General features: G+C 39.6%; 1 protein-coding gene across 9 annotated transcripts in view; it reads right to left on the reverse strand.

Moving 5' to 3' along the window:
• LOC136851874 (aspartyl/asparaginyl beta-hydroxylase-like) overlaps positions 1-24,699 on the reverse strand; it is a 164,904-nt gene that overhangs the window by 30,082 nt on the left and 110,123 nt on the right. For all 9 annotated transcript variants that reach the window (XM_067126191.1, XM_067126195.1, XM_067126192.1 and 6 more), the window contains 2 exons: positions 12,621-12,793; positions 1,189-1,356 (listed from right to left, as the gene is read on the reverse strand). In XM_067126191.1, coding sequence (XP_066982292.1) covers positions 1,189-1,356; positions 12,621-12,793 — 341 coding nt within the window. The remainder of the gene's footprint in view (positions 1-1,188; positions 1,357-12,620; positions 12,794-24,699) is intronic.

Raw genomic sequence — 24,699 nt, forward strand, 5'->3', positions numbered from 1 at the left:
CTTACAGTCTAGTAATATTCAATCAATTACCTTAATTTTGCAACAAACGGGAAGTCTCTAGCACAATATTTCGATTTATGGTGAATTTTTGAAAAAACGTTTTTTTACGTCGGCGCGTTACAAATTCATGCATCATTTTGTGATAATATTTTCTCTGTGTTGCTTTGATCGTTTTACAATTTGTTATATACCAAATTCATCGCAATTTCGTGTACAATACAAAGAAAAAAATAACTCATTAGCTTTAACTGTTTTGCTCACAGCGCGATTTGTATACAATTATATACGAAATTTTTTTTTGCGCTGTCATATATTTCAATATTTATATATGATAATGATATTTTTTTTAATTTCTGATGGTTGCATACTAAACTTCAGGCAATGAAAAAAATGAGCCAAAAATGAACTCTTAATCTTAAAAACTAAGTGTGCAGTGATTTTTAAAAAAAAACTTTTTTCCACTTCAGCGCTAACTCCCGAATGCCGCCGGCATACGACAGACACTTTTGTAAATAGAGGCTCGGCGTTTAAGGGTTAATCATGTATACACTGTACTGTACTCAAGTACCAAGTTGACTATTAGGAAATTACAGTACATCATAAACTGGATTTTCATGGTATATTAGCAGATAATGTATTGTCATGCTACTTTTTTACTTTTCTCAGTTTATACTAGTTATAATCAATATTTTCAAATACCTTTCAATGATTAGTAGTTTCCAATCTTCATATACATGACATAATTGCATACTGTACATAGCTATTGAGTATATGAGCTTGTTACACGTCAATGCTGAAAACATGTAGCCACTCAAAAAGACAGACAGGTGAAGTTAACTGTATGTATCCTTCACCCCTTGATTTCAATGGCTTTAAAACATTCTGTTAATTAAGCTGCAATAACAAATAAAACATACCCGAATAATGAAAAACTATCAGTTCCTATACAATCTTGACACCCAAATATCAAGTTTGAAGCATTGTATCTTAAAAAATAAACTAGCTAAGAAAGGTATAGTACACACTACAAGAATCCCAATTCCCTTAACATCACTAAAGGATTTTAATCAATGAAATATTTTAAAGTTTGATATGTGACATCACAAAGAGAAATGTCCACCTGCACCTTCTACAATACCATTTTCTGAAAGTTTCTCCCAACTTAATGTCAAATAGCTTTGAACTCACCTTATAGGCTTCTTCAGTCTGACCCTCTCGCTGTAAAGCATCCCCAAGATGTAAGAAGAAGCGGCCATCCTGGGTTCCTTCAGCTTTACTTTCAATGCCTTTCTTCATATATTCTGCTCCTCCAGTATTGTTTTGGTCAGTGGTCTTCAAAATAAATCCATAGTGCACCTAAGATGATAAGAATACAGTATTATTTATTCATAGTGTACTTCAGATATGGATATTATTCAACTGCTTCTACAAATGACTAAATCTTTATAAGAGGATGCTAAAAAAAAAAAAAAAAAAAATGCGCAGAAGTTTCTTTGGTGCGATCAAGTTTTCTGTACAGCGTATAATGCTGTATGAATCTCAGCCGTGGCCCATGAAACTTTCAGCCATGGCCCGGTGGTGGCCTGTGTTGTTGGCATCTGTAGTGGTGCCAGACATACAATAATGGCTAACATTAACCTTAAATAAAATAGAAACTACCAAGGATACAGGGCTGCAATCTGATACGTCTGATGATTGGAGGGTGGATGATCAACATGCCAGTTTGCAGCCTCAGTAATTTTTAAGATCTGAGGGTGGACAGAAAAAGTGCGGATGGACAGACAAACAGCCATCTCAATAGTTTTATTTTACAGAAAAACTAAAAAGCAAGAAAAAAGGAGTACCCAAGAGCTCCAGTAAGTAGTGAATAACCTAGGTTACTGGTTGATTACAAGTCTATATTAACATAAGTACTTTTCATTACATGTGTTTTCACTGGAGTTTTTGATGGCATAGCCCCTGTTCGTCCTCAAAGGAATTACTTCTCAAGGTCTCTAGAGGGGCTCTTTAAGATAGACCATCCAATTTCAAAGAATTCTCTTCTAGTTGGTCTTGGCCAGTATAGTGCACATTGACACTGATAGGATATAGGACTCAAGACAAGAGGGCTCTTTCTCTAGTCTACAGCAGCTGTCTAGGTTCAATTCTCATTCCTTACCTGCGGATGTGGTAACGACGTCCCGCACGTTGGCATCTATCGTGGCAACAACACACTCCATGCTAACTCTTTCACTTGTTACTCTTTAGGTCTTGGTCATTGTAAGACGTGCTGATCTGTCTTGCGATTACAAGCTCCTAGATCATGTTTTGGTCATAATGGAAAACCAAATTCAGAAGCAAGTTAAGTACTTAGTTTTAAGTCCTAGTGAAAAGTTTTATAATTCAAAATTTTTTGGCTGATAGATTTGTTTTGCTGGCATTGGGAGCTGGTGCTTCTCCCACAGGTCAAAAATTCAGTTTGGGTTTAAGGTACCATCTTTGTTACCTGATAAACAAGGTTTAATTATATTGAAGGAATAATTTTAAAAACAATACTGTTCTTGAAGAAAATTAGTATAAATGACCTTCTATCTGTTATCTTGGGCTACTTAATATAGTAGATATGCTGGGCTACTTACTGTTTTCATTAGTAGCCTAACCGCTTGTATATGAGTACCGTAGCCGGTTTTCGACTGTGCTCAACCCCCAACCTTAGTGTTAAGTAAAACTAATTGGTTAAGTGTAGTATTTAATTACCTAACTGAATAGTTTTTGAGATAATGTTCCCAATTTATCAATAATATCAGGGACTTGTATCAAGTTATATGATGTTTTCCTTTGTGGATCTACTTATATCAGATATTACTCCACCAATAATGATGTCAATAAGAAAATGTTAGTGGTGCCTGCTTTCCTATGTGATTATTAAACTCTTACACTTTCATATAACAGGCACTAACACTGTACTTGATTTATTCGTGCCTAGCTTATTTCAAATTTTTTCCTTTGGCAAAAATTTTCATTGAAGTATTTGCTTATGTAGCCTATAGCTTTACCTGTGGCTTGCGAGTAGCCTAGACCAGATAAACAAATTATAAATTTATAAATTAGATTTACAATATACAGTAAGCTTTGACTTAATTGAGTGGTATAAAATTATGATGCCTAACAGTATACAGCAATAAGGCTACATACTTGTGTCCAAGTTAGCCTATCGTAGGTTAGTCGTGCTACCTAAGTTATTACACATAATTAGCACGGGAAATGCTTTGTCTTAATTAAGTGTTGTAACACTCAAGAATCTGCTTTTACAGCAGCATTTCTGTAGTAACTATAAATATTTTAATACATAGCTACTGTCTTGCAAGGAATAACCCATTGTTATGATGCCTAACAGTAAACAGCAATATGACTACATACTTGTGTCCAAGTTAGTCTATTTTACGTTAACTGTGCTCCCTAAGTGATTACGGTACAAATAATTAGCATATGTAACATTTGGGAGAAACACATTTAAGACAAAATTATGGTAGTATTATGAACTTTGCAATACTTACCACTGCCTTATGGATAACCATTGTCATGGTTCCTAACATTATACCTACACACTTGTGACCAAGTTAGTCTGTAGTATGTTGAGTGTACTACCTATACAGTGATTATAGATGGTTAGTACCAAGTAGTTTCTAATAAATACTTGTTCTTTATAACATTACAGGGCCACTATTATGCAAGACCCACAGATTACGTGTGCAGCAGTGAATTGCTCAGTCTGCTTTTTGCCAGTGGGTGTGGCTCATTCCACCTGCCATGAACATAGCCCCTGTGGGAATAAATGGAAATATGGTTGGTCCCCAGACATGTGTGAAATATGTAATATGCTCCTGGCAACAAATTTTAAGAATGAAACAGCTCACTTTAAGCTCTTCTTGGGTCCTAGGTTTCGTTAAGAGTACGGAAGGAGGAGACTACAGTGGACCCCTGCTTATTCGCAGTTCAGTATTTGTGAATTTTTCTGTGGAACATATTTTTCAATAAATCACATAAAATTCAGTAATTCACGGATTTTTTTGTAGAGCAACATTCACTAATTACTGTATTTTAAGGTTGTTTTCGTGAACTAAGTAAATTTTTTAAGATAAAAAAATCATTTACTAATTTTCAAATATTAATATTATAAGATTAATAAGTTTAATTAATAATAATAACACTGTACCTGTAATACCACAGGTCATAATAAGTACTAATTTTCAAATATTATTAAGATTAAATAATAATAATAATATCAGTGGTAACTAGGAAACAGGAGCCAATGGCAGAATTAAAGCCATTTGTCTTCATCATCCTGGTGTCTGATAATTCTATTAAGGAATGGGCAACACTTGTCCTTCATTTTGAAAGGAAAAAGCTCCCTCTGGACATGGCTACTCAGCAGTTTGGGACCCCTATGAGAAAAATCTCAGAGGGGACAGCCTTGGCTGAATTTCATGTTAGGTTCTACCTACTCAATACCATAACTTCCATTACTATGCTGGAAGTTTCCATTAGAAGGCTTCCAGAATCTTCTACAACAATGTTTGCCATTTCAGCCAGAACTATGTGGATCCTATACGAAGCACTCTTATGATTTTCTAGAATGTCGCACAAAAGCTCGAATGGAAACATTGGTGGGCTCATATGTGTCACTCCCCAATGTAACCTCCTTACTGCATTCTACCAACTTCTGTATGGACCATTTTGAGGAGTCTATTGTGGCTCAACTCAATGAAAAAGCCCAACAACAGAACTGTACAATATACACTCTCCTAGGAAAAGGGGAATATGGGAAGCAACGGACTCGACAGTTTCCTCTCCCTAAACCAAAGAAAGTTCGTTATGACTCGGAGTCATACAAGCCTCCAGTCACTCCTAAAGGATCCTCTAAACAACAGAAGAAAAGACAACAGCAGCAGAAGCACCCCTTTCAAAGCAGTCAAAAATGCTCATACCGGGGAAAAGGAAACGCAACTCCTGGAATGCTTATTAAACGCAAGGAAATAGGTGGAGCCCAATAGGAACTGCATGTTCGGGGGTCGCCTTCTACAGCATCACATGCAATGCAAGTTCTCCCCGTAGGGACACAATATTATCTTCAATGGGCTAGGGTGGAAATGGTATTATCCTCCTACCCCTTTAAAGAGGTTTTACCAAAACCAGACCCCTCCTTGGAGGATTACATGCAGAAGGCCTTTTAAAGGGAGCCATAGAGAAACATGCACATATTCGCCACCAAGCACATCTCTTCAGCATCCCAAAGAAGGATTCCTCCAAATGGAGAGTGATCCTTGACCTATCAAGCTTGAACAAACACATTGTTTGCCACAGTTTTCAGATGACTACTGTTGCCCAAGTACATTCAATCATTCCCCAAGGGACCTGGACAATTTCTACAGACATGAAAGACACATACTGGCACATTCCTATCGCCATTCCCTTCCGCCCCTTCCTAGGGTTCCGGATAGGGAAGGAAACGTACAGATTCAAAGTCATGCCCTTTGGGTTAAACATTGCCCCAAGAGTTTTTACAAAATTAGTAACAGTAGTTGTCCGAGAACTCAGGAAAGAAGGTATTCAACTGGTAGCCTACCTAGATGATTAGCTAATCTGGGGGCACACATGAGAAGAGTGCTTACAAAGCCTAAGAGTGGCTCCAGTCAAAAGGTTTTCTAACAAATTGGAACAAATCCCACCTTACACCCAGCAGACACTTTCAGTGACTGGAACTTTGTTGGGATACTTTTTATGGCCAGTTGTCTCTTCCCACCAATACTCAAAACAGAATAAGGAAGGACCTGAAAAGGTTCCTTGCAAAGCCCAGTGTTTCCAGACGTCATCTGGAGCATATGATGGGCCTGTTACAGTTCGCATCTGTGGTAGACCCAATCCTCAGATTGTAACAAAAAATTTAAACAAATTCTGCCTATCGCACGCAAGAAAAAAAAATTCAAGATCGGCTTCATCAAAGGAGTCGAAGAGTTGGGAAGTTACTCCAGCTGTGGACCTGGAAGGGGTTTCTGGCAGAACAGGTCACCCTGACTCCTCCGTCTGCGCGAGTGGTAATACACACAGATGCCTCCTTGACAGGTTGGGAAGGCCATTGGGGGGGGATTATCAGGTAGCAGGGAGGTGGTCTCCTGCTCTGAGGAGGTGTCATACCAACTTCCTGGAGCTGATGGCTTCTTTCTGTCCCTCAGAAAACTGAAACCTCCAAAAGGGACCCACATTTTGATGGTCCTAGACAATATGACTGCAATGTTCTGCATCAAGAGGTCAGGCTCATGGTCATCGCATTTCAATGCAGTAATGCTACCCATCCTTCAGATAGCGCAAGCAAAGAAGTGGCACTTGTCTGCAATTCACCTCTCAGGGTTTCTCAATGTAATAGCAGACTCTTGTCAAGGAATACAACAGCCTCGACCAAGTGGATATTAGACAATCACTCATTTCAACTAACTGCCAACATGCTTCCACTTCCGGAAGTGGACCTGTTTACCACAAGCGAGAACCACCAACTTCCTGTGTAAGCGTCTCCGAACCTGGACAATACAGCAATAGCAAGAGATGCATTCCTACAAGACTGGAACAAATGGAGGATGATAAACCTTTTTCCTCCATTGTCCCAGATTTCAAAGGTTTTGAACAACTTCTAACCTTCAACAGAACCACTTACTTAACAGCCTGAAACTGGCCAAATAGTCATTGGTTCCTAATGTTTCAACAACGGGCGAAGAATTCAGTTCCATTACTGTTCACTGTTCTAACTCAGGCTGTAGGAGGGAAAGTTGTCAATGTGTGCTCCTTTCTGAGCCGAGACCTTCACATGTAGATTTTTAAAAATCTTGTCTACAGTGAAAATTATTCACCTAACACTGCTAGGTACCTAGTGCAGAAACTACGGACATCGTCTCTTTGACAATACCAACCCGTATGGAAAGTATGCTTAGACTATATTTATGCTGAGAGCCCAGTGAGATCTCTGTTGAAACACTTCTACATTTTCTTATATACCTTTTCGAAGACAAATGCCTTGCTGTTAAAACAATCATGGCATACAAGGCAGCACTGTCAGAACTTTGCTTTATGGATTTGGGATTGAATCTAACACAGAAATTGTTACTTAACTTCTCTGGTCTTTTGCATTGCAAAGACCTGCTCCTGCAAGGTTTCCCATTACCTGGTCCCTGAATAAGGTGCTTACACTTCTGTCAACCCCTCAATTCAGTGGGCCCAATACAACTACAACTCATGTGCTGCAAACAGCGATCTTCTTGACTGCTTTGCCATCAGGAGCTCGCATTAGTGAACTGGGCTCTCTTGGACGGGGACAACACTTCACTCATACAGCTAACCATCATTTATTATTGTCCCCTGGCCCATCACTCATGGCCAAGGATGATAACCCTCCTGTTCTGATGAGAGAACTCAATTTTCAGATAAAACATTATGTCTGGTTCAAGCACTTAAGGTTTACCCAGTGGTCATGGCAAACATTGCAAAGGGTCCGATTTTCCTATACCCTGGCACAAACAAACAACAATCTCTGCATGGGTTGACAATAATTTTTGTGTCCCTTATTAAAAGGGCAGACCCCAACTCCTTTCCTAAGTTGCACGACATCCAAAAGGTGAGTACATTGTTAGCTTTCTTCGGAAATGTTTCTTTCGAAAAAGTCTCAGAGTGTAAAGGGTGGTTATCAGAAACAGTATTCCTAAAACATTACTGCCACGAGGTCAAACAAATTCGATTACACTGTGTATCAGTAGATGGTATTGCAAGTCCTGACCCCATAGGCGCTACGGTGGAAAACCAGAGGACTTCTTGATGTGGTGTTTATGCTAAGATATTGCTGGGAAAGAAGCAACAATACAGCAACCAAACTCTCATATTTAGGTAAGTCACTTTAGAACTATGTCTTAATAGTTATAAGTTCATGTTAAGTTTCATGTTCTTTGTTGCCAAACTCTATGGGTATCTGGAATTAAGAATGTGGTTTATAACTTGTGGCTTAACCTTGCCCAAATTTTATCTCGGTTGTTAGGACTGAATTTTAAGCTAAGCCATTTTGTCACCTGTCAATTTCTTTTGTAAGCTCCTTTGAGGACAAACAGCAGCTATGCTATTAAAACAGGTTTTGATGTAGGAAAAACCTATTTTTGGTAGCCGCTGTGAGTCATCAAACCCATCCACTTTCCCTGACCAAAAGGCATGGGACTTGGGTGAATAATTATCCTGTATAGACCTGAAAAGAGTAATGAGCAAAAGAGCTGGCATGGAGTGCATTGTTGCCACAATAGATGGCTTATGTTTGGGGTGTTGTTGCCAAATCCGCAGGTAAGGAATGGGAACTGAACCTAGTCAGCTGTTGTAGCAAGAGGAAAGAGCCCTCTTGTTCTATATTCTACCAGTGTCAACGTGCACTATACAGGCAGTCCCTGGTTATCGGCGATCCGGTTTTAAGGCGCTTGACTAGCGACGACTATAACCAAGTTTTCGACACCATTCTCCAGTTATTGGCGCTGATCCCCATTATTGGCGGTGCCAATCCCCGGTTATTCACTAGTCCCCGGTTATCAGCAGCGCCAATGACCCGGGATCGGCGCTATTATTGCCAATATTTGGTTATCGGCGATTGCCGGTTATTGTCACGCTGTCGGGAACGGAACCCCCCGTTGTACTGGCCAAGATCAACTAGAAGAGAATTCTTTGAAATTGGTTGGTCTATCTTAACCTGTTAAGCGTCAACCTGACGTAATAATACGTTTACCACGATCTACTCGGTACCTCCTTCAATGGGATATTACATTCAAGGCTTTTAACGCACATGTCAGACCATCAGTCCTGTAATAATACATTTACTCGTACAAAAAGTGTACACGTAAGCTGTAAATGGCAACTTATTTGTTGCCTGGCAACGTTCTCCTGGGGGTTGCTTGATGCTAGAAAGCTGGTTTTCTTTCAGTGCGCTTCGGGCGTTTATCAAGAGAAGTCAATTTTTCGCTTCTTTCAAAATGAGTGTCCTAAAGAAGAGGTGTATTTCTTCAGGTGAGATCAATCAAATACTAGATGAGGAGTCTGATATTGATAACCTATTTGATGATGAGAGCTCTAGTTCTGAATCCTCCAGAGATGAGGATACTGAAGGAACAAACTTTTCTTCTGATTGTGAGAGTGATGATGACTTTTCATTGCCAAGTGACTGGACGATGCTTTTGTTAGTGATCCCGGCGTGAAAAAAGAAAGACCTGTTCTCTTGCGCAGGCCCTCATGACATGCAGCGAAACTTTCGCAGCTAAATGGCAGGCACTTTCCTGATTATTGTCCACCTAATAATCCACCTACAGATAAAAAGAAGAGGCCAAAAGGGCTTATGCTCAGTGCTGGAAGAAGAAGATAAAAAGGATAGCTCATGTTGGTGTAAGGATTGTGAAGTAGGATTGTGTGTAGCCCCTTGCTTTACAGATTGGCATACAAAAGAATACTGTAATAGTGCATGTATGTATAACATTTTTCATTCAGTATTATGTAGTCTTTTGAAATGAAATAGTAGTATTAATTGTTTTTTATTCCATCATTTAATTAATATTCCTACACTTACGCTTTACAGGTCAAGGAGCCCCTCTAGGGACCTTGAGAGTAACTCATTTCAGGATTCACAGTGGTTACCAAAAATAGCTTTTTTGGTTTTTTCAACATCAAAACCTGTTTTTTTTACTTGTCAGCATACATTTAATGTTATTCTACATTACTCTGGGCATATTTTGCAGCTCTTTTATGTGGTGATAACCGATCATAATGACCAACAGTGAGGCTACCATACCAACAGTCTTGACCAAAATATTTTGCTCACTAAATTGCATTACTTGAGGGTGTACTTCAAGTAGAATATGTATTTGTTGAGTTGAATTCATGCCTAGGTTTTATAATGAACTTGCTTCTAAGAATTCTAAGGGTTTTGTTCAAGCTGCTTAGAGAATGCTATCCAAATTATGGGGATTAAGAGCTTTTGGGTATTTCATTTTCAGTAATGGAATATACCACTTAAGCTGAACGGAGGTGCACATGTCCAGTCCTTGAAACTGAAACACAAAAAACCACAGACCTGTGCCAAAATTGTGCAAATTGACTGCATCCTCCAAATACTAAGCAATCACAAAGAACCCTCTATTGCTAAAATAGTGGAATCAACTGCACCAATGACCAATCACACAACAGACTCAATGGACTGATAAAATGCTGCTAGCTGAAATTTGATAGGATAAATGATAACATTAGCAGTCTCTAGAAAACCCTTGATATATGAGTCTTCTCAATGACTGACCTCTAGGTATGAAACTAAGCATCACTAGGTTGCCATAGACCCTTATGCAGTGTGTTGCAATATGTTCTTACAAGTCAGAAAGCTACCAGGGTTGTCTATTAACATCATTACAATGTCTCTAAATGACTCCTCCAGTCACAGGCGAGAAATCAAAGCCATCCTCACGTAGATGAAAGCCTGGAGCTTGGCCAATGTACAACTGATGAGGCCAAAAAGTGGGAAAGATATACTTCTAAGCTGTTCTAGGAATGTGGCATAGCATCTAAGTTTCAAATCACTGGATTAAGTTGAACTGAACTATAGATCGACAGCTGGTTGTTCAGGGGAGCAAAAAACCAATCCACATACAGCATGCCCAAAAAATGCCACAGAGCCTGCAGATCTCTAGTTCTAAACATCACTTTGACAGTAGAATGTGACTCTACTGGCTGAGACTGCCTGCTTTCATGTGACTTGCTTCTGACCATAAGATGTCAACTGATACTTGGACCTTAAACCACTGGTTCCTTAAGTAATCAAGTGTTGTCTAGTTGTCCAATAGGATGCTAATAATCTTGCAGACTGAGAGGATACACTCTCAATTTATGACTGGATGGGTCCATTAAGATTAGTTTTGGGAGTGACTACGCCTGCCCACACCAGATCCTCCAACACCTCTTCCAAAGTTTTGATCAGGTGATCATCTGAAACTGACACTGTAGACCAAGATTTTTGCCACTGAAGTTGGAGGACTTCATCATAAGGTAGCTGTGTTAACCAATTTCTCCAAGGAAGGATGATGACTGACCAGAGACTACTACAAATTTGCTTGAAAATAAGTATGGTACCAAAAGTGTCAGATCAAGGAGAGCAACCTCCTGATCCTGTTCTCAGTCAATTAAACTAAAGCTGTCATCATGTCATTGAAACAACCAGATCTGAATTCTTCCAGCTGACATGATACCCAAAGGCTGAGGTCTTCCTTTCAATAGGAACAGTAGCAGGAGTTAAATTGGTTAAGATGTTGCTCCTTCACCTTAACAAGAAGAATGAAGGCCCAGAAGCAAACCAGGAAATACAGCCCTCACATAGGACAGACAGGTCCACAGAGGTTATCTCACAGCAAGACCACTGAGTGGGTGACCAACCATAGCACATTTCACATGTGAGAAAGTGAACACTGGCCATGACAGGTGCTACACAACTGAAGAACATCTGCCAGAGGCAAGAACACGAAGGCACTGTAGAACACACCTTAAATACCTTGGTAACTCTACTATAACATAATGGTCAAAGCATAGCATAATTACACTAAACAGAAATACAGCCCAAAAACAGAAAATATATAGATTCAAAATTGTACCTAACACTTAGCAGCATATACTGTACAATATGTAAATAGGGTAAAATACAAGACAAAAAGAGAATAAAATATGGGTAATATTGAACATTCTCCCTAGTCATGTTGATCTACAATATTCAGCCAATTTCTTGAATGGTTAAAGGTGTTCATTTTGGTGTACCTTCCATACCATTTACAAATGGAAAAAATGTCAACATATGTGGATATGAATATATCTTGTTATTAAGAAAGACCAAAGAATAGTCAGCTAAAACACATATCCTTACCTAGAATTACAAAAGCAATGGATAATATTTGGAGTGTATGGCTAAAAGAAAAATAATAACCCAGGACTGACTGAAATCAAAGGAAGGTAGCAGGATGAAACCCACCTCTCAGCACTACCCCTGAAATAACTTGTTATCTAGTAGCATACATCAAAATAAACACTGGAAAATACCTGAATTATGCAAGACAATGTCAAAAGTCTTAATTCAGAAATGAGCTATACTACTTACAGGTACAAACTGGTGCTGACAACAGCCACTAGTAGAAGAAATCAAACAATACAATAAAAGTGTATTGTGGTGTAAGGTGGTGGTGAAATGGCAATAAAAATAAGATGGAATAATGAATAGTGATGAGTTAGTGAGTGGATATTTGTTGAGAAAATTGGGGAAATTTTGATAGAGAGTTGTTAACAGTGTTGTATACTCACAAGCAGTGAAGATGGTAACTGCTTCTTATCTGAGTCTCCAATTAATTTACAAATGAATAATTTCTTTTCTTTTGTCTGTTACAACAAATAACTGAGATGCTCGGGACATTCTCAACCACAAATATGGGCATTATATGATTGATGGCCATTTTGATGGAATAAAATTATCCTACTTTCCTTACTACATTCCTTAATGGCCACAGCTACTGTAAAGCTACACATTAAGACTTTTCATAGTTAGTTACCTGTGCAAAACCATCCTCTGGCCACTTTTCTAGTATAGCTTCAAAAACTTCTTTGGCTGCACTTGGCTGGTGCATAAGCAGATATGTTACACCCATCTGGTTTCTGAGAGCCAAATCATCTGGAAACCTTTGTAGAAGTCGTTGCTGGACTCTCACAGCTTTTCCAAAGAACCCTGGTAAGTACAATGGATATGGTAACAAATTACTGAAAAGGAGTCTTCCACATGCCCAATCAAGAATTTGTATGTCTGGCTATTTTACAGACAGATTAATAAAAAAAACATAAAAATATACATACTTCTAAAATTTAAAACGAAAAGAGGAGTGTTTGACATATAATCCAATAACATAGCCATTTCATTTGTCAAAATGTTCCATGCACAAACCTTGTTGAAGAAATTACATACTTCAGCCTTGCTTAGCATCCAGTGAGTGCAAAGTAGGCATAACAGTTCTGACTGTCATAAGTATTCATTCTTTGAGAGGTATCTAGGTTCAAGTTTATGAAAACAATAGACTCTCCAGTCATTCATTTTTAGTCTGCACATGTAAAGAGGGAAAGAAAGTGCCTGAAAAAAATGGACTGCAAGCAATTAAGTAAAAATTATGGGGTTTATCAAAAATAATTATTTTTATGATAAAATCAGTTTTTTAGGTACTTACCCTCCATCATTAGCTTTATCTGCAGCTACTTGGTGCAGGTTTGACAAGTGTTAAAACTGAAACAATCGTTAATGAGCGAAACGTTCCCTGTAGTTACTTTCCAACCCTTTAGGGGGTTGGGTAAAGACAGCGAGTGTTTTGGTTGATCAGTCCTCTATTAATCTCTTAAGAGGGGAGGGGGGAAGGATCTCAATGATGGAGGGTAAGTACCTAAAAAACTGATTTTATCATAAAAATAATTATTTTTGAGGTGAAACTTAACCTCTATAATTAGCTGACTTCAACACTGTGTGCTGAAGGAGGGCCAGAGGTTTTCCCATACTATAACCAAATTATCAGATATTAGAAATATCCCAAGGCAAGATCTTGTCAGAGAGGATCTTCATCAGGTGAGGTCCACTATTGTAAGGAGGTGGAACGTGGACCCTAAATATAGCCACTTGTTGAGACTGTGCGACACTGAATAGCAAGTTTGGCCTCTCTGCCCCAGGCCTGCAGAATTGAAGGGAGCTAAGGCCAAAACTAAACATGATCCCTAAAGAGTTACCACCTATGTAACTGAGTTGCTGTGGCATCTCACACCCAAAAGAACACCACAAAATTTTTCCTGTAAAGGTGGTTCTCGATCAGCTCAGGGTAGCTTTCTCCAATGAGGAGTAATGGCTCTGCAACATAGTTCCAACATTATTTACTCTAATAAACTTCATTTTTTCCTACCTAAGAGAAACAAAGAAATTGCAACTAAGCACAATCCTGCAGTCAAGACAAAGTACTGTTGAGTATGATATTACCGTATACGAACCCCAATACATAAGGTTCCTCACTTACCCAGGTGCTAGTGTACAGCAGTCCCTGCAGGATAAAGATGGCTCTCAAGCAGTCAGAAGAAAACACATAGTTACACCTCCAATGTGACGCCAAGACTTGACAGTCTAGAGAGAGGATCGATGTAGAGGTCGTTTTGACATTGTGCACTTTCACCAACAAAAGGGGACAATCCTCTAGAGACAAATCATGGTAAGCATCCAGAATTAAGGATTAATAAAGAAAACCATGGCATCTAAGACCCTAGGAACCTAAGGATTCTTGATGGTGCAAAATAGGTTCTTACAATGCTTCCTTAATGGTTAAGATGGGATGCATAAATCCCTATAGCCCTGACAGGGCATCAAAGAAAAGCCTTTTCCAGGAGTCAGGATCTCTTAAGCTAGGATAGAGAAAACTCTTGGAAGAGCTTTGGTCTTGACATCATCTTAGCATAAAAGGATGCATAAAAAGAGAGTTCAGCTCCAGTAAGTGACACTACTAACGAATAAATTGCAAGTAACCCACTTACTCTTCTGGCCGAAACCGCTGCCACAGGAGTGTTTTATGAAGGAAGCCTCTCTCTGGGGTAGAAAGGAGGGCCACTAAGAAGTCTTAGCCAGAGACTAGGTTCCATAAAAGCAGCTTAGCAGAATTTCCAGCAATCCAGCTGAGAAGCATTAAGTTTCCCTTTAGTCAGCGTGGATTTTAGCCTATATGTAGGAAACAATCCTTCATCATTTCTCAAAAAAGTGCAGAACTTCAACACAGCTAATATAGGAGTTCAGAGAGGGACTGCCTCAGGACTTACATCATAATCCATAAAGCTCTAGCAATACTGAACAAGATATTAATATACTTTTCATTTTGTCATAAGGAAAAGCTCCCTAGACAACTAATAAAAGTCTCTGGAGCTCAGGAGCTGGATGACAGTTCCAAGAGGTTAGTCAAAGCATTTTAATATTTTCTTAAGGCTTCCCCTTGCCCGCCTGATGAAGCAGATTATTATGGAGGTAATGCATAAGATTTCTACTAAAAACTGGAAGGACTAGGAACCAATGCATCCTCTGCCACCAAAGCGCAATTAGAAACATGGTGGAGTTCTCGGTAGTCCTCAACCCTGGAGTACCCCATTCAACAGCGGAAACATAGGGAAGGCATACAAGAATAGGTGTGTCCAATCCTGAATCCCAATGTTTACTGCCCAAGCTTGGGGGCCCAGAATCGGGGAGACAATGATTCAGCTTAGCAGCAAAGAGATCAACGAGGGGTTGCTGAACACTCTCATAATTGCCATGCAACCTATAGGAAAAGATCAAACATGGGAGAGTACCTGTCCTGGATGACTTAACGTGTCCACCAAACATACAGTCAACCAAGAAACAACTGAGGCATATTTACAGTATTCCTCTCCACTGTCCAGAGGTTAAAGTTCTGACGATGGCTCCCGAGGTTCTGAATTTATGACCCCTGCCTTCTAATATAAGCTAGAGAAGGCATGCCCAAGGAGACAGAAATGACTTAAATCCCTTCTGGCTAGCCAACAACTCCTTGCAGTTAATGAGAAGACTTGTTTCCACTGGCAACCACACCTTGAAACGGCTGGTTCCCAATGACCACACACCCAGCTTCTTGTCTGAGGCAACTGCATACAGTGAGAGGTATGGGTCCAGGGACTCTAGGGACTTCCCTGCGAGACAGCAATACTAAAGAGAACAACTAATGACGGAAAAGGATCCGTTCTTGGCTCTATGCTACAACTCAAGGTCTGGCCATGTCTCTCTCCATGCCAATGCAACTGAAGAGGTAACATCCAAAGTCAAGTAAATTAACCCCCGCTACTCACGATCTTGCAATTCACAGCTTCACCAATTCACAGGTTTTTCTGTGAAACTTATCCCCAAATTATTCAAGAAAAATTCAGCAATTCAGACTTTTTCGTCGAGAAATATTCACTAATTGGTGCATTTTGATGTTATTTTCATGACCACATTTTTTTTATGATAAAAAGCATGATTTACTACTTGTTAGATATTAATATTAAACACAGCATAATATAAAATGTATTTTAAGGGCAATGTTGTAAGATGACTTTGAAATGATATTAAAGTATTTTAGGATAATAGTTTAAGGTATATCTAGTGTAGGATGATAGTTTAAGTTATACATTTGGTGTTTGAACCATTAAATAGGTAGTTATAAATGTTTTTAAAGGTAGTCTTTGGTGTCTGACCTGTTTAAATATGCAGTTATAAGTGTTTTTAGGGGATGGTCTCCAGTATTTGCAGATTTTAGCTATTCGAGGGGGGTTCTAGCACCTATCCCCCACGAATACTGGGGGTTTATTGTACTCAGAACTGACTTCTCCACGAAGACAAGTGGCTTAGGCAAACCTTCCTTGGATGCTAGGCAAAGCGTGCTTGGTTCCACACCACGCTAGTTATTTTTCATTCTGTAGTAGACATCTTGCGACTGAACAACAGAATTTTGTTCTTGTGTACTGGTTCATAGAATTTGCTGGGTGACCTGAACCTCTCAATAAAGTTTGTGAATTGTGTCTGTCCAAGGCCCTTCACAGATCTCAAGGATTCACTAACTTTGCTGTCAATAATTTCATGACTGTCTAGCACAATCAGATCCACTGAATCTTCCTCAAAAGGGTTGCCCATTTCTTTGATTACTTTTGCCAGATTTTCAACCATTTCAAGAAACCTTTTCTGCACAGTTTGTTTCATCATGATGCTTACCCTCAGATTTTGGATCAGCATCCCTTCTAGTCTCAAACCCAAAGATCAGGCAGCTTACTTCAGGACCAGCCACTGTCCACCTTCTGAGAGCATCTTCATCTTCAAATAGGCCAATGGCTCCCACATTTCCTTTCACATGAGCATAATTCTGCTCATGTGCTTGGTCTATACCCACTGAAGAAAATGGCCGAGTGGTTTTGTGGAGAGTGAAATTTCCCTTTGTGAATTCATCAAATGTGTCATTTTGGAGAGCCTCCATGTCCCTCAAATGAATTGAAAGCCACCTGGCATAATGTACATGGTCCAGGGCAAAGAAGAAAGGAATGAGTTCCTGCAGCACATCTTTGTATAATTGGAAATTAGACTCTCGGTATGACCTGATGAAAACAAACACTAGAAGTTCTAGCTGAAGCACAAGATTCCAAAAGTAAGATTGGGGACACTGATTCTCGTTTTCTGATCCAGCTTTCACAGCTTAGCTCAATTTCTTCTTCTGCTTCCTGGTTATATGCCATATAGGCAGCTCTGCGCAGCTGATATAAACTGCAAGCTGTCACCTGGTGGGCTAGACATGTCTTCTTCAAATGTGAAGCAGAAATAAACAAATCTATATGCAGCCCTCCAAACATAATAACCATATCACCATACTGCAAAGGCCAATCCCATTGGATTTGCTTAGCAATTGCAAATAGTGGCTGATCAACTGCTAGAACTGGGGTTTGGCCAGGATTGAGAAACTGTGTGGTTGCTCTTGCAATATCCATGACATGTTTTATCATTACAACTGAATGAGCTGCCTCTTGAAAAAGAGGCAACTTTGATGACAAACCTATTTCAAATGGGGTCTGTCGCTTCTGAGAAGCGTGATGTGCTGCCCAAGATATGGGCACAGCATTTTCACTCCTGTCCGACAGGCTAACTTTCTCAAGCAATTCATACTCAAGAGAAAGATGCTTTAAAAGCACAACCTGTTGGTGTCCTGCACCTCCACTAGATGAAGGGAGGGGACTCTCATGTTTAACCCCTTCGCTACCGGGACGTACACATGTACGTCTTTTACGGTACAGTAATAAAAGACCGCGACGTACGCCTATACGTCTTTCATCCCTCCTAAAAAATCAGAGCTGTTTTCTTCAGCTTGGATGGGTTTCAGGCGTAGTATTGTGTACGAGAGAGGTGCAGAAGCTCCACCCACTATTCATTCTAGCCAATGAGTGTCCGATGGTCGCCGTGGACGCCATATTCATATGGGATATTATAAAGGGTATCGTCCAGCAGCACATGTCAGTGCGCCTCAAGCTGTTATGTATGAAACATTGTCACGATCTTGTGAGTAAACCATTTGGACCAAGGCTAAACTTTTTCTCCTTTTGATTGCAGTTATTTTACAGGTTTTTTTATTTTTCAGTATCATGATGTCGGATGATAGTATTTCAGGTCCTGGGTAGGAATACCTGCCAGATTTGCCAGATGATTATAGTGATAGTTGTTATAGTTGCTTAGAGGATGACAGCGACACCGAGATTTTAGAAGACATTGAACCCATTGTCGATGAAGGTTGGCAGTTCATAACAGATCCATTTTGTGACAAGCGCCCAGACCCAACCCCTGATTTCACGGAGGGTGACAATGGGATCTCTGTTTGCACACCCGACTTCACCTGCCCACGAAATGCATTTTGTTTCTTTTTTTGTGATGATGATATTGACAGACTGTGTGAATAGATGAATGCTCGGGCAGAGGAGTATTTTCGGTCAACAGGAAAGTGTACTATGTTTTTTGAAAACTTCTTTCATTTTTTTTTACACTCACATGTAATTTTTATTATCATTATTTTTTCTACTACAAGTTGTAGTAGTAGTGGTATTACTGTTGAATTTTTTTATTATTATTATTGTTATTATTATTACGATTATGATTATGATTATTATTATTATTATTATTATTATTATTATTATTATTATTATTATTACCAATGCCATAAACATTCATTGATGTATACTAACTGTTTCCGTAAGAAAACTAGTATATACTGCTATTACTACTAGTACTATTTTACTAATACTTTACTACTTTTTCTGCTACTTTATTTCTACTACTTTACTACTATTTCTATTTCTGCAATTACTTTTTCCACTAAATATTCCTCTTTTTCTTTTATATATACTGTATATATATATATATATATATATATATATATATATATATATATATATATATATATATATATATATATATATATATATATTATATATATATTTATATATATATATTATATATATATATATATATATATATATATATATATATATATATATATATATATATATATATATATATATATATATATATATATATATATATATATATATATATATATATATATATATATATATATATATATATATATATATATATATATATATATATATATATATATATATATATATATATATATATATATATATATATATATATGTATAGCCAATGTGGTGAAAAATATTCATTGGTATGTACACAATGTTTTCACATAAGAATATAAATGAAAAATATGAATAACAGAAAGTTTAGTGGGAGCAAATGATGACTGATATACTCACGGTCTCATGCGGTATGCAAGCGTTATCGGCAGTGCAACAGGCCAGTGGCGAAGGGGTTAAAGTGAGCAGGAGGTACATTTGTGTAACATTCAGGAAGAGAAGGTACTTTTTTTGACTTTGCTCCACTTTGGATGATTTGGGCCAAGTTTCTGTCCTCACCCTTTTCATCAGTGCTCAGATGCTGAAACAAAGATATGCCTGTCCCATGGAAGGATGTTTGTGCAGTTGTGGCACTTGGATTATGGTCCAGATTGTCAACAGCACAAGTTGTAAAGAGCCCTTTTCTTAGTGTAGTGGGACAAACTACTTCCTCCACAGCTCTTGCTACAATTGCTTCTCCTAACCCTTTACTCAATTCCAGAACCCTATCACAGCTGATGCTGATTCCATGGTGATGGAATGTATCAATTAATTGACACTTCCTGGTTTTTGGAAAGACCAGGAGACCAATATATATTGGAAACGGAGGTTCTCTTGACTTGGAATGTCTGGAGAATGTTGAAGATGCTGGATTCTTTCGACAGATGAAGTGCAAAAGTTGTGCTAAAGCTAGATCAGTAGATGATGTTCCATATTTAAGTTGGGATTTTATATCGCCACCGTTTTGTAGCACACTTACAAATTCCAACAAACTTGATGGCACAGATTCTCTTCTAGTGTCTGCTGTTAAGGTTCCATCAAATTCTAGCTCTTGTCAAGCATCTGTTCCCTCAATATCTTAGCTGCTTTGGCCACGATTAGTGCATCATTGTAGTCACATGCCATGGCTAGGGCTTCTCCCATTTTCCTTTTGCAGGCAAACCAAATTTCTCTTCCCTCTTTAAAGTCCTCCGGTTCTGGGATGCGGGTAAGTATCTGTTCTTTCAACCGTGTTCAGTGCACAAAGGAAGAATCAACATTGAGCTGTTCCAGTCTTTGTTTGTACAAATCATAAAGTTCTACCATTGTAAAATAGCAGCACCCATCTGTGGTCAACTGCTTGTCTCTTATGTACATCTCAAGCTCAGCAAAAGCATGGGCACATGCCTCTTGTCTGTACTGCACATAATCATCTTCAATTTTCTGGGAATTTAGCCAGGCCCTTTCCCTGCTGTACACACCTGTCAGACAAGATGGGTGATACATATGGTCCTGAGAAACAATACCTCCAGCACTAAGCTTGGCCAGAAGTTTCTCATCTAGTAGGTTGGTGGCACACTGTTGCAGCTTTTCATGTAAAGGCAATGTCATGGCCAATCGTAAATCTTTGATTGGTGCTGGCTGGTCACAAATACAGCATATTCCTTCTTCCTCAGTCTTAGATTCTTCTGCATCTTCTTCATCTGCCTTCTGGCTACTACGTGTGAATTTTGCTGATGGGGCATCATCTTCTTCTTTTGTCTTACATAATGACTTCCTTTTCCTTTCTAGTTTTGTTGTTTTGAACTTCGGCATACATGATTCATGATATGTTGCTTTGTTATTTTCAAAGGTCTGCAGAATTCCATCACCTTCATCAAGCCTTTTGGGATGAAATGGTATAGGCATTGCATTTAACTTATAGAATTCAGGAATGTTTGTAGCAAGGGTAACAGCCAGCACCAGATGCATCAACTAGTCTTTCACGTGTGTCCTCTTGGCACAAGTAACAAAGCTTCCAGTTAGTCGTACTATCTCCCTTCAGGCAAGACAATTTCCAAGATTGTCCTGCCATTGTTTTTGATCTATAGGCCGAGGGTTTATCCTTTTACCACCTATATAACATATATGCACTTTCAGATATGGGATACAACTAGGCTCAGATATGTCATAATCATACCCCTAGCCTGATCATTCACCCAATGCTATTTAATTCCCGTGTGATCTGTACACCATCTAGAAGACTAAAGCCCCATCTTCCTTGGCTCGGCTCTCCCGCGCTGGCATATCCTGTCAATTCAGGTGCAGCTGTTTAACTTTGAAGTGGGGCTAGCTAAACAGCATTTGGGAAACTAATACCACATCTCTGCCGTTAGCTAGCATTGAACCCCATGCTGAGTTTCACAGATACAGTGTCAACCAGTGTGCCCTGGTAGCACACTGACTCTACACTATTACACTTTTACATGAAGCATATTACCCATTTTTTTTCTAAATGAGGATGAAAATTAATTAACTGGGATTAATTGATCTCTATTCTAAAAAAAAATGAACTGATCAGGTTGAAGTTACCCCAAATCCATGTATTACCCAACCTTTAGCCTCATATATAAGCTTAAGTAACAATTTTTTGCATTTTGGCAAACATTTTTGATATAGTGACAGCCATCTTGGATATTTCTATGCAGAGAAATGATGTATCTACATATATAAAGGCTTGTTTTTAATATTTTAATATAAACTGGTAGTGACTTAGGGATTGGAATGTGATTAATCAAACTTTTCAAGACTGATTGCTGAGACTGTTGCAAGATGCAGATGGCAGTCTTCTTGCCAAGTACTCCAATCTACGTAGGCAGTCTTCAGTCAATGGTGTAACAGTTATAACATCTCATCTGCAAATTCCTCTTTAGCTCAGATAGCAGAACTCCTCCTATACCTGAGGACAGCCAATGTGGCTCTCTCTTCCACCTTCAAGGGGCATATAGTGGAGCGGGTAACTACAAAAAAATAAGGGAAAAGTGCAAATGGTGACATAAGCGTGCAACTTGGCTCAACTATTCTTTTTGTCCCTTGGTCTCATTATCAATCTCAGGCCACACAAATTTTTGCCATTTTGCCAATGGCGTCCTGTGGATATTTGAATATCCACAGGATGCCATTTTGAAAACCTGTTGACCATCTTGGAAAATGGCAAAATTTTGTGTGGCCGGAGATTGATAATGAGACCAAGGGACAAGAAGAATAGTTCAGCCAAGTTTCATGCTTGTATCACCATTTGCACCTTTCCTCTATTTTTTTGTAGTTACCCACTCCACTCTATGCCCCTTGAAGGTGAAAGAGAGAGCTGCCTTGGCGGTCCTCAGGTATAGGAGGAGTTCTGCAATTTGAGCTAAAGAGGAATTCGCAGATGAGATGTTATAACTGTTACACCATTGACGGAAGACTGCCTACTTAGATTGGAGTACTTGGCAAGAACACTGCCATCTGCATCTTGCAACAGTCTCTGCAATCAGTCTTGAAAAGTTCACTTCTCCAGGCACGCTCCCAGAGAATCTGTAAATCTGTCTGAGAAAAGAGTGGTCCACCCTTTAGTGGTATCTTTTGAAGTGGGGTTGTCTGAGTAGATATGGATCGTGGAAGGAGTCGTGGAGACCCACCAACAACCATCTCTGGTTCAGGAACCAATATTCATGGTCCAGAACGGGGTAAGAGTGTCATCATTACGTGGCGATGAACCTGAAAACTTTTTCAGCCTTTCCTTGACCAAGCTGGAATGCGGAAGGGTGTTAAAGGTCCAGGTTGGACCTACCTTGCAGCACAGCGTCAGTTGCCCATGCACGAGGGTCTAGGACTGGAGAACGAAATGAGGAAGGCAAAGGTTCCTCGAGGCGGCAAACTGGACCAGACAGGCAGTCCGCGGTTATTGGCAGGGTTCCGTTCCCAACAGCATGACGATAACCGAAAATTGGCAATAACCGAAAATCAGCAATAATAGCGCCAATCCCTGGTTATCAGCGCTGACAACCGGGGACCAGCACCGCCGATAAGTGGGGATCAGTGCCAATAACCGGGGATCGGAGCCGATGACTGGAGATCAATGTTGAAAATCTGGTTATCGTCATCACTAGACAAGCGCCGTAAAACCAGACCGCTGATAACCGGGGACTGCCTGTAATCGGCCTGTCCCATAGATTCCACAGATTCTGCCAGACCAGGGGATTCACGCTCCATTTGGTAGGAAGGACATGCTTGACAGTTCAGTGTATCCGCCATAACTAATTAGTGTGCCCTGAAAAAGTTGAGTGACTGGAAAACTCAATTTGATATGCCCATCATAGGAGTTCTCCATTGACTGGAGAGAGAGAGAGAGAGAGAGAGAGAGAGAGAGAGAGAGAGAGAGAGAGAGAGAGAGAGAGAGAGAGAGAGAGAGAGAGAGAGACTCCTTGCTTCCTTCTTCTCCATATGGTTAAGGAATGTGTTCTTGATAACAAGATTACCAGTCTAGGAGTGAAATAGGGTCAATATGCGCTGAAGCCATAAGTGAAAAGCTTTCTGCTATCTGACAGAGATGAGAATACACTTAGGAATGTGGTCTTGTAACAAGATTACCACAGTCTAGGAGTGGAATAAGGTTAAGCGTTGAAGTTGTAAGTGAAAAGCTTTCAGCTATCTGAGAGATAAGATTATGTTCTTCCGAGGGCCGCACCCCGGAAACTACCCAGTTCCCCAAGCAGGCTCCCCAACCCAGACCCTAGGCGTTTGAATGGAAAACGAAGTCTGGGTTTATAGTAAGAAGGCACTTCCCTTCCAAGGGTTTGTGTTTGGATAGACACTACTGTAGGTCCGACCTAATTCAAGGCTAAGGGGATAAACAAGCGTCCAGCTGCGTTTTCCTGTCCCAAATGTTAGAAAACCTCCTCACACTTTCCTTCGAAGGTAATTGAAGAAGTCAGTCCTCCTGGTAAAGAATGACGTTCCAGAACATGAAGTCAAACGCTAGAGGAGTGAGGACTTGTGAGTACGCTTGCCATAGAGAGGCTGAAACACAGATCCTCGCACTAAAGGACTGTCCTGCCAGACAGACTTGAAATATTCCCAGAGTCCAGCATGGACAAGGAAGGATACTTCCTGCATAACTCAGGTCTTCATCCAAGCGCCCTTGGAAAGTGGATGACACGATTGTCTAGTTCATCTCTATCCTGTGCAGATTCGCTGACTACTATGCAGTCTCTCAGACAACCATGGGAACCTGCAGATCCTCGTCCTGACTCACAGATCACCATGCGGACTAGCTGCTGATCCTGCAAACTCTTTGACAGTCAGCAGACACTTAGACATTCGAGCAGACACTTAAGACATTCGAGCAGACTCGAATAAAATGTACTTGATAACACTAAGCACAGGCCGAAGACATATGCGGAAAACAAGGAAGCCTAGCACAGGCATAACTGTGGGTTTGACAAACTGAGCCAAACCCTTCTGCAGAACAGACACAGTGTCCTGAGGGAAGAGATGTAGGCCCAGAGGCGAAAATAACGGGTGATTGCAACTGTAAGACTCCCTCAGCAATAAAAGAGCAAACAAGTTTTCTCTTCTTGAGGTTTCAAAGTAAATTGTGGAAATCTTTAAAAGACATCTCAATCA

This window comes from Macrobrachium rosenbergii, chromosome 24 (assembly GCF_040412425.1).
Source record: "Macrobrachium rosenbergii isolate ZJJX-2024 chromosome 24, ASM4041242v1, whole genome shotgun sequence".
NCBI classification, from domain to species: domain Eukaryota; kingdom Metazoa; phylum Arthropoda; class Malacostraca; order Decapoda; family Palaemonidae; genus Macrobrachium; species Macrobrachium rosenbergii.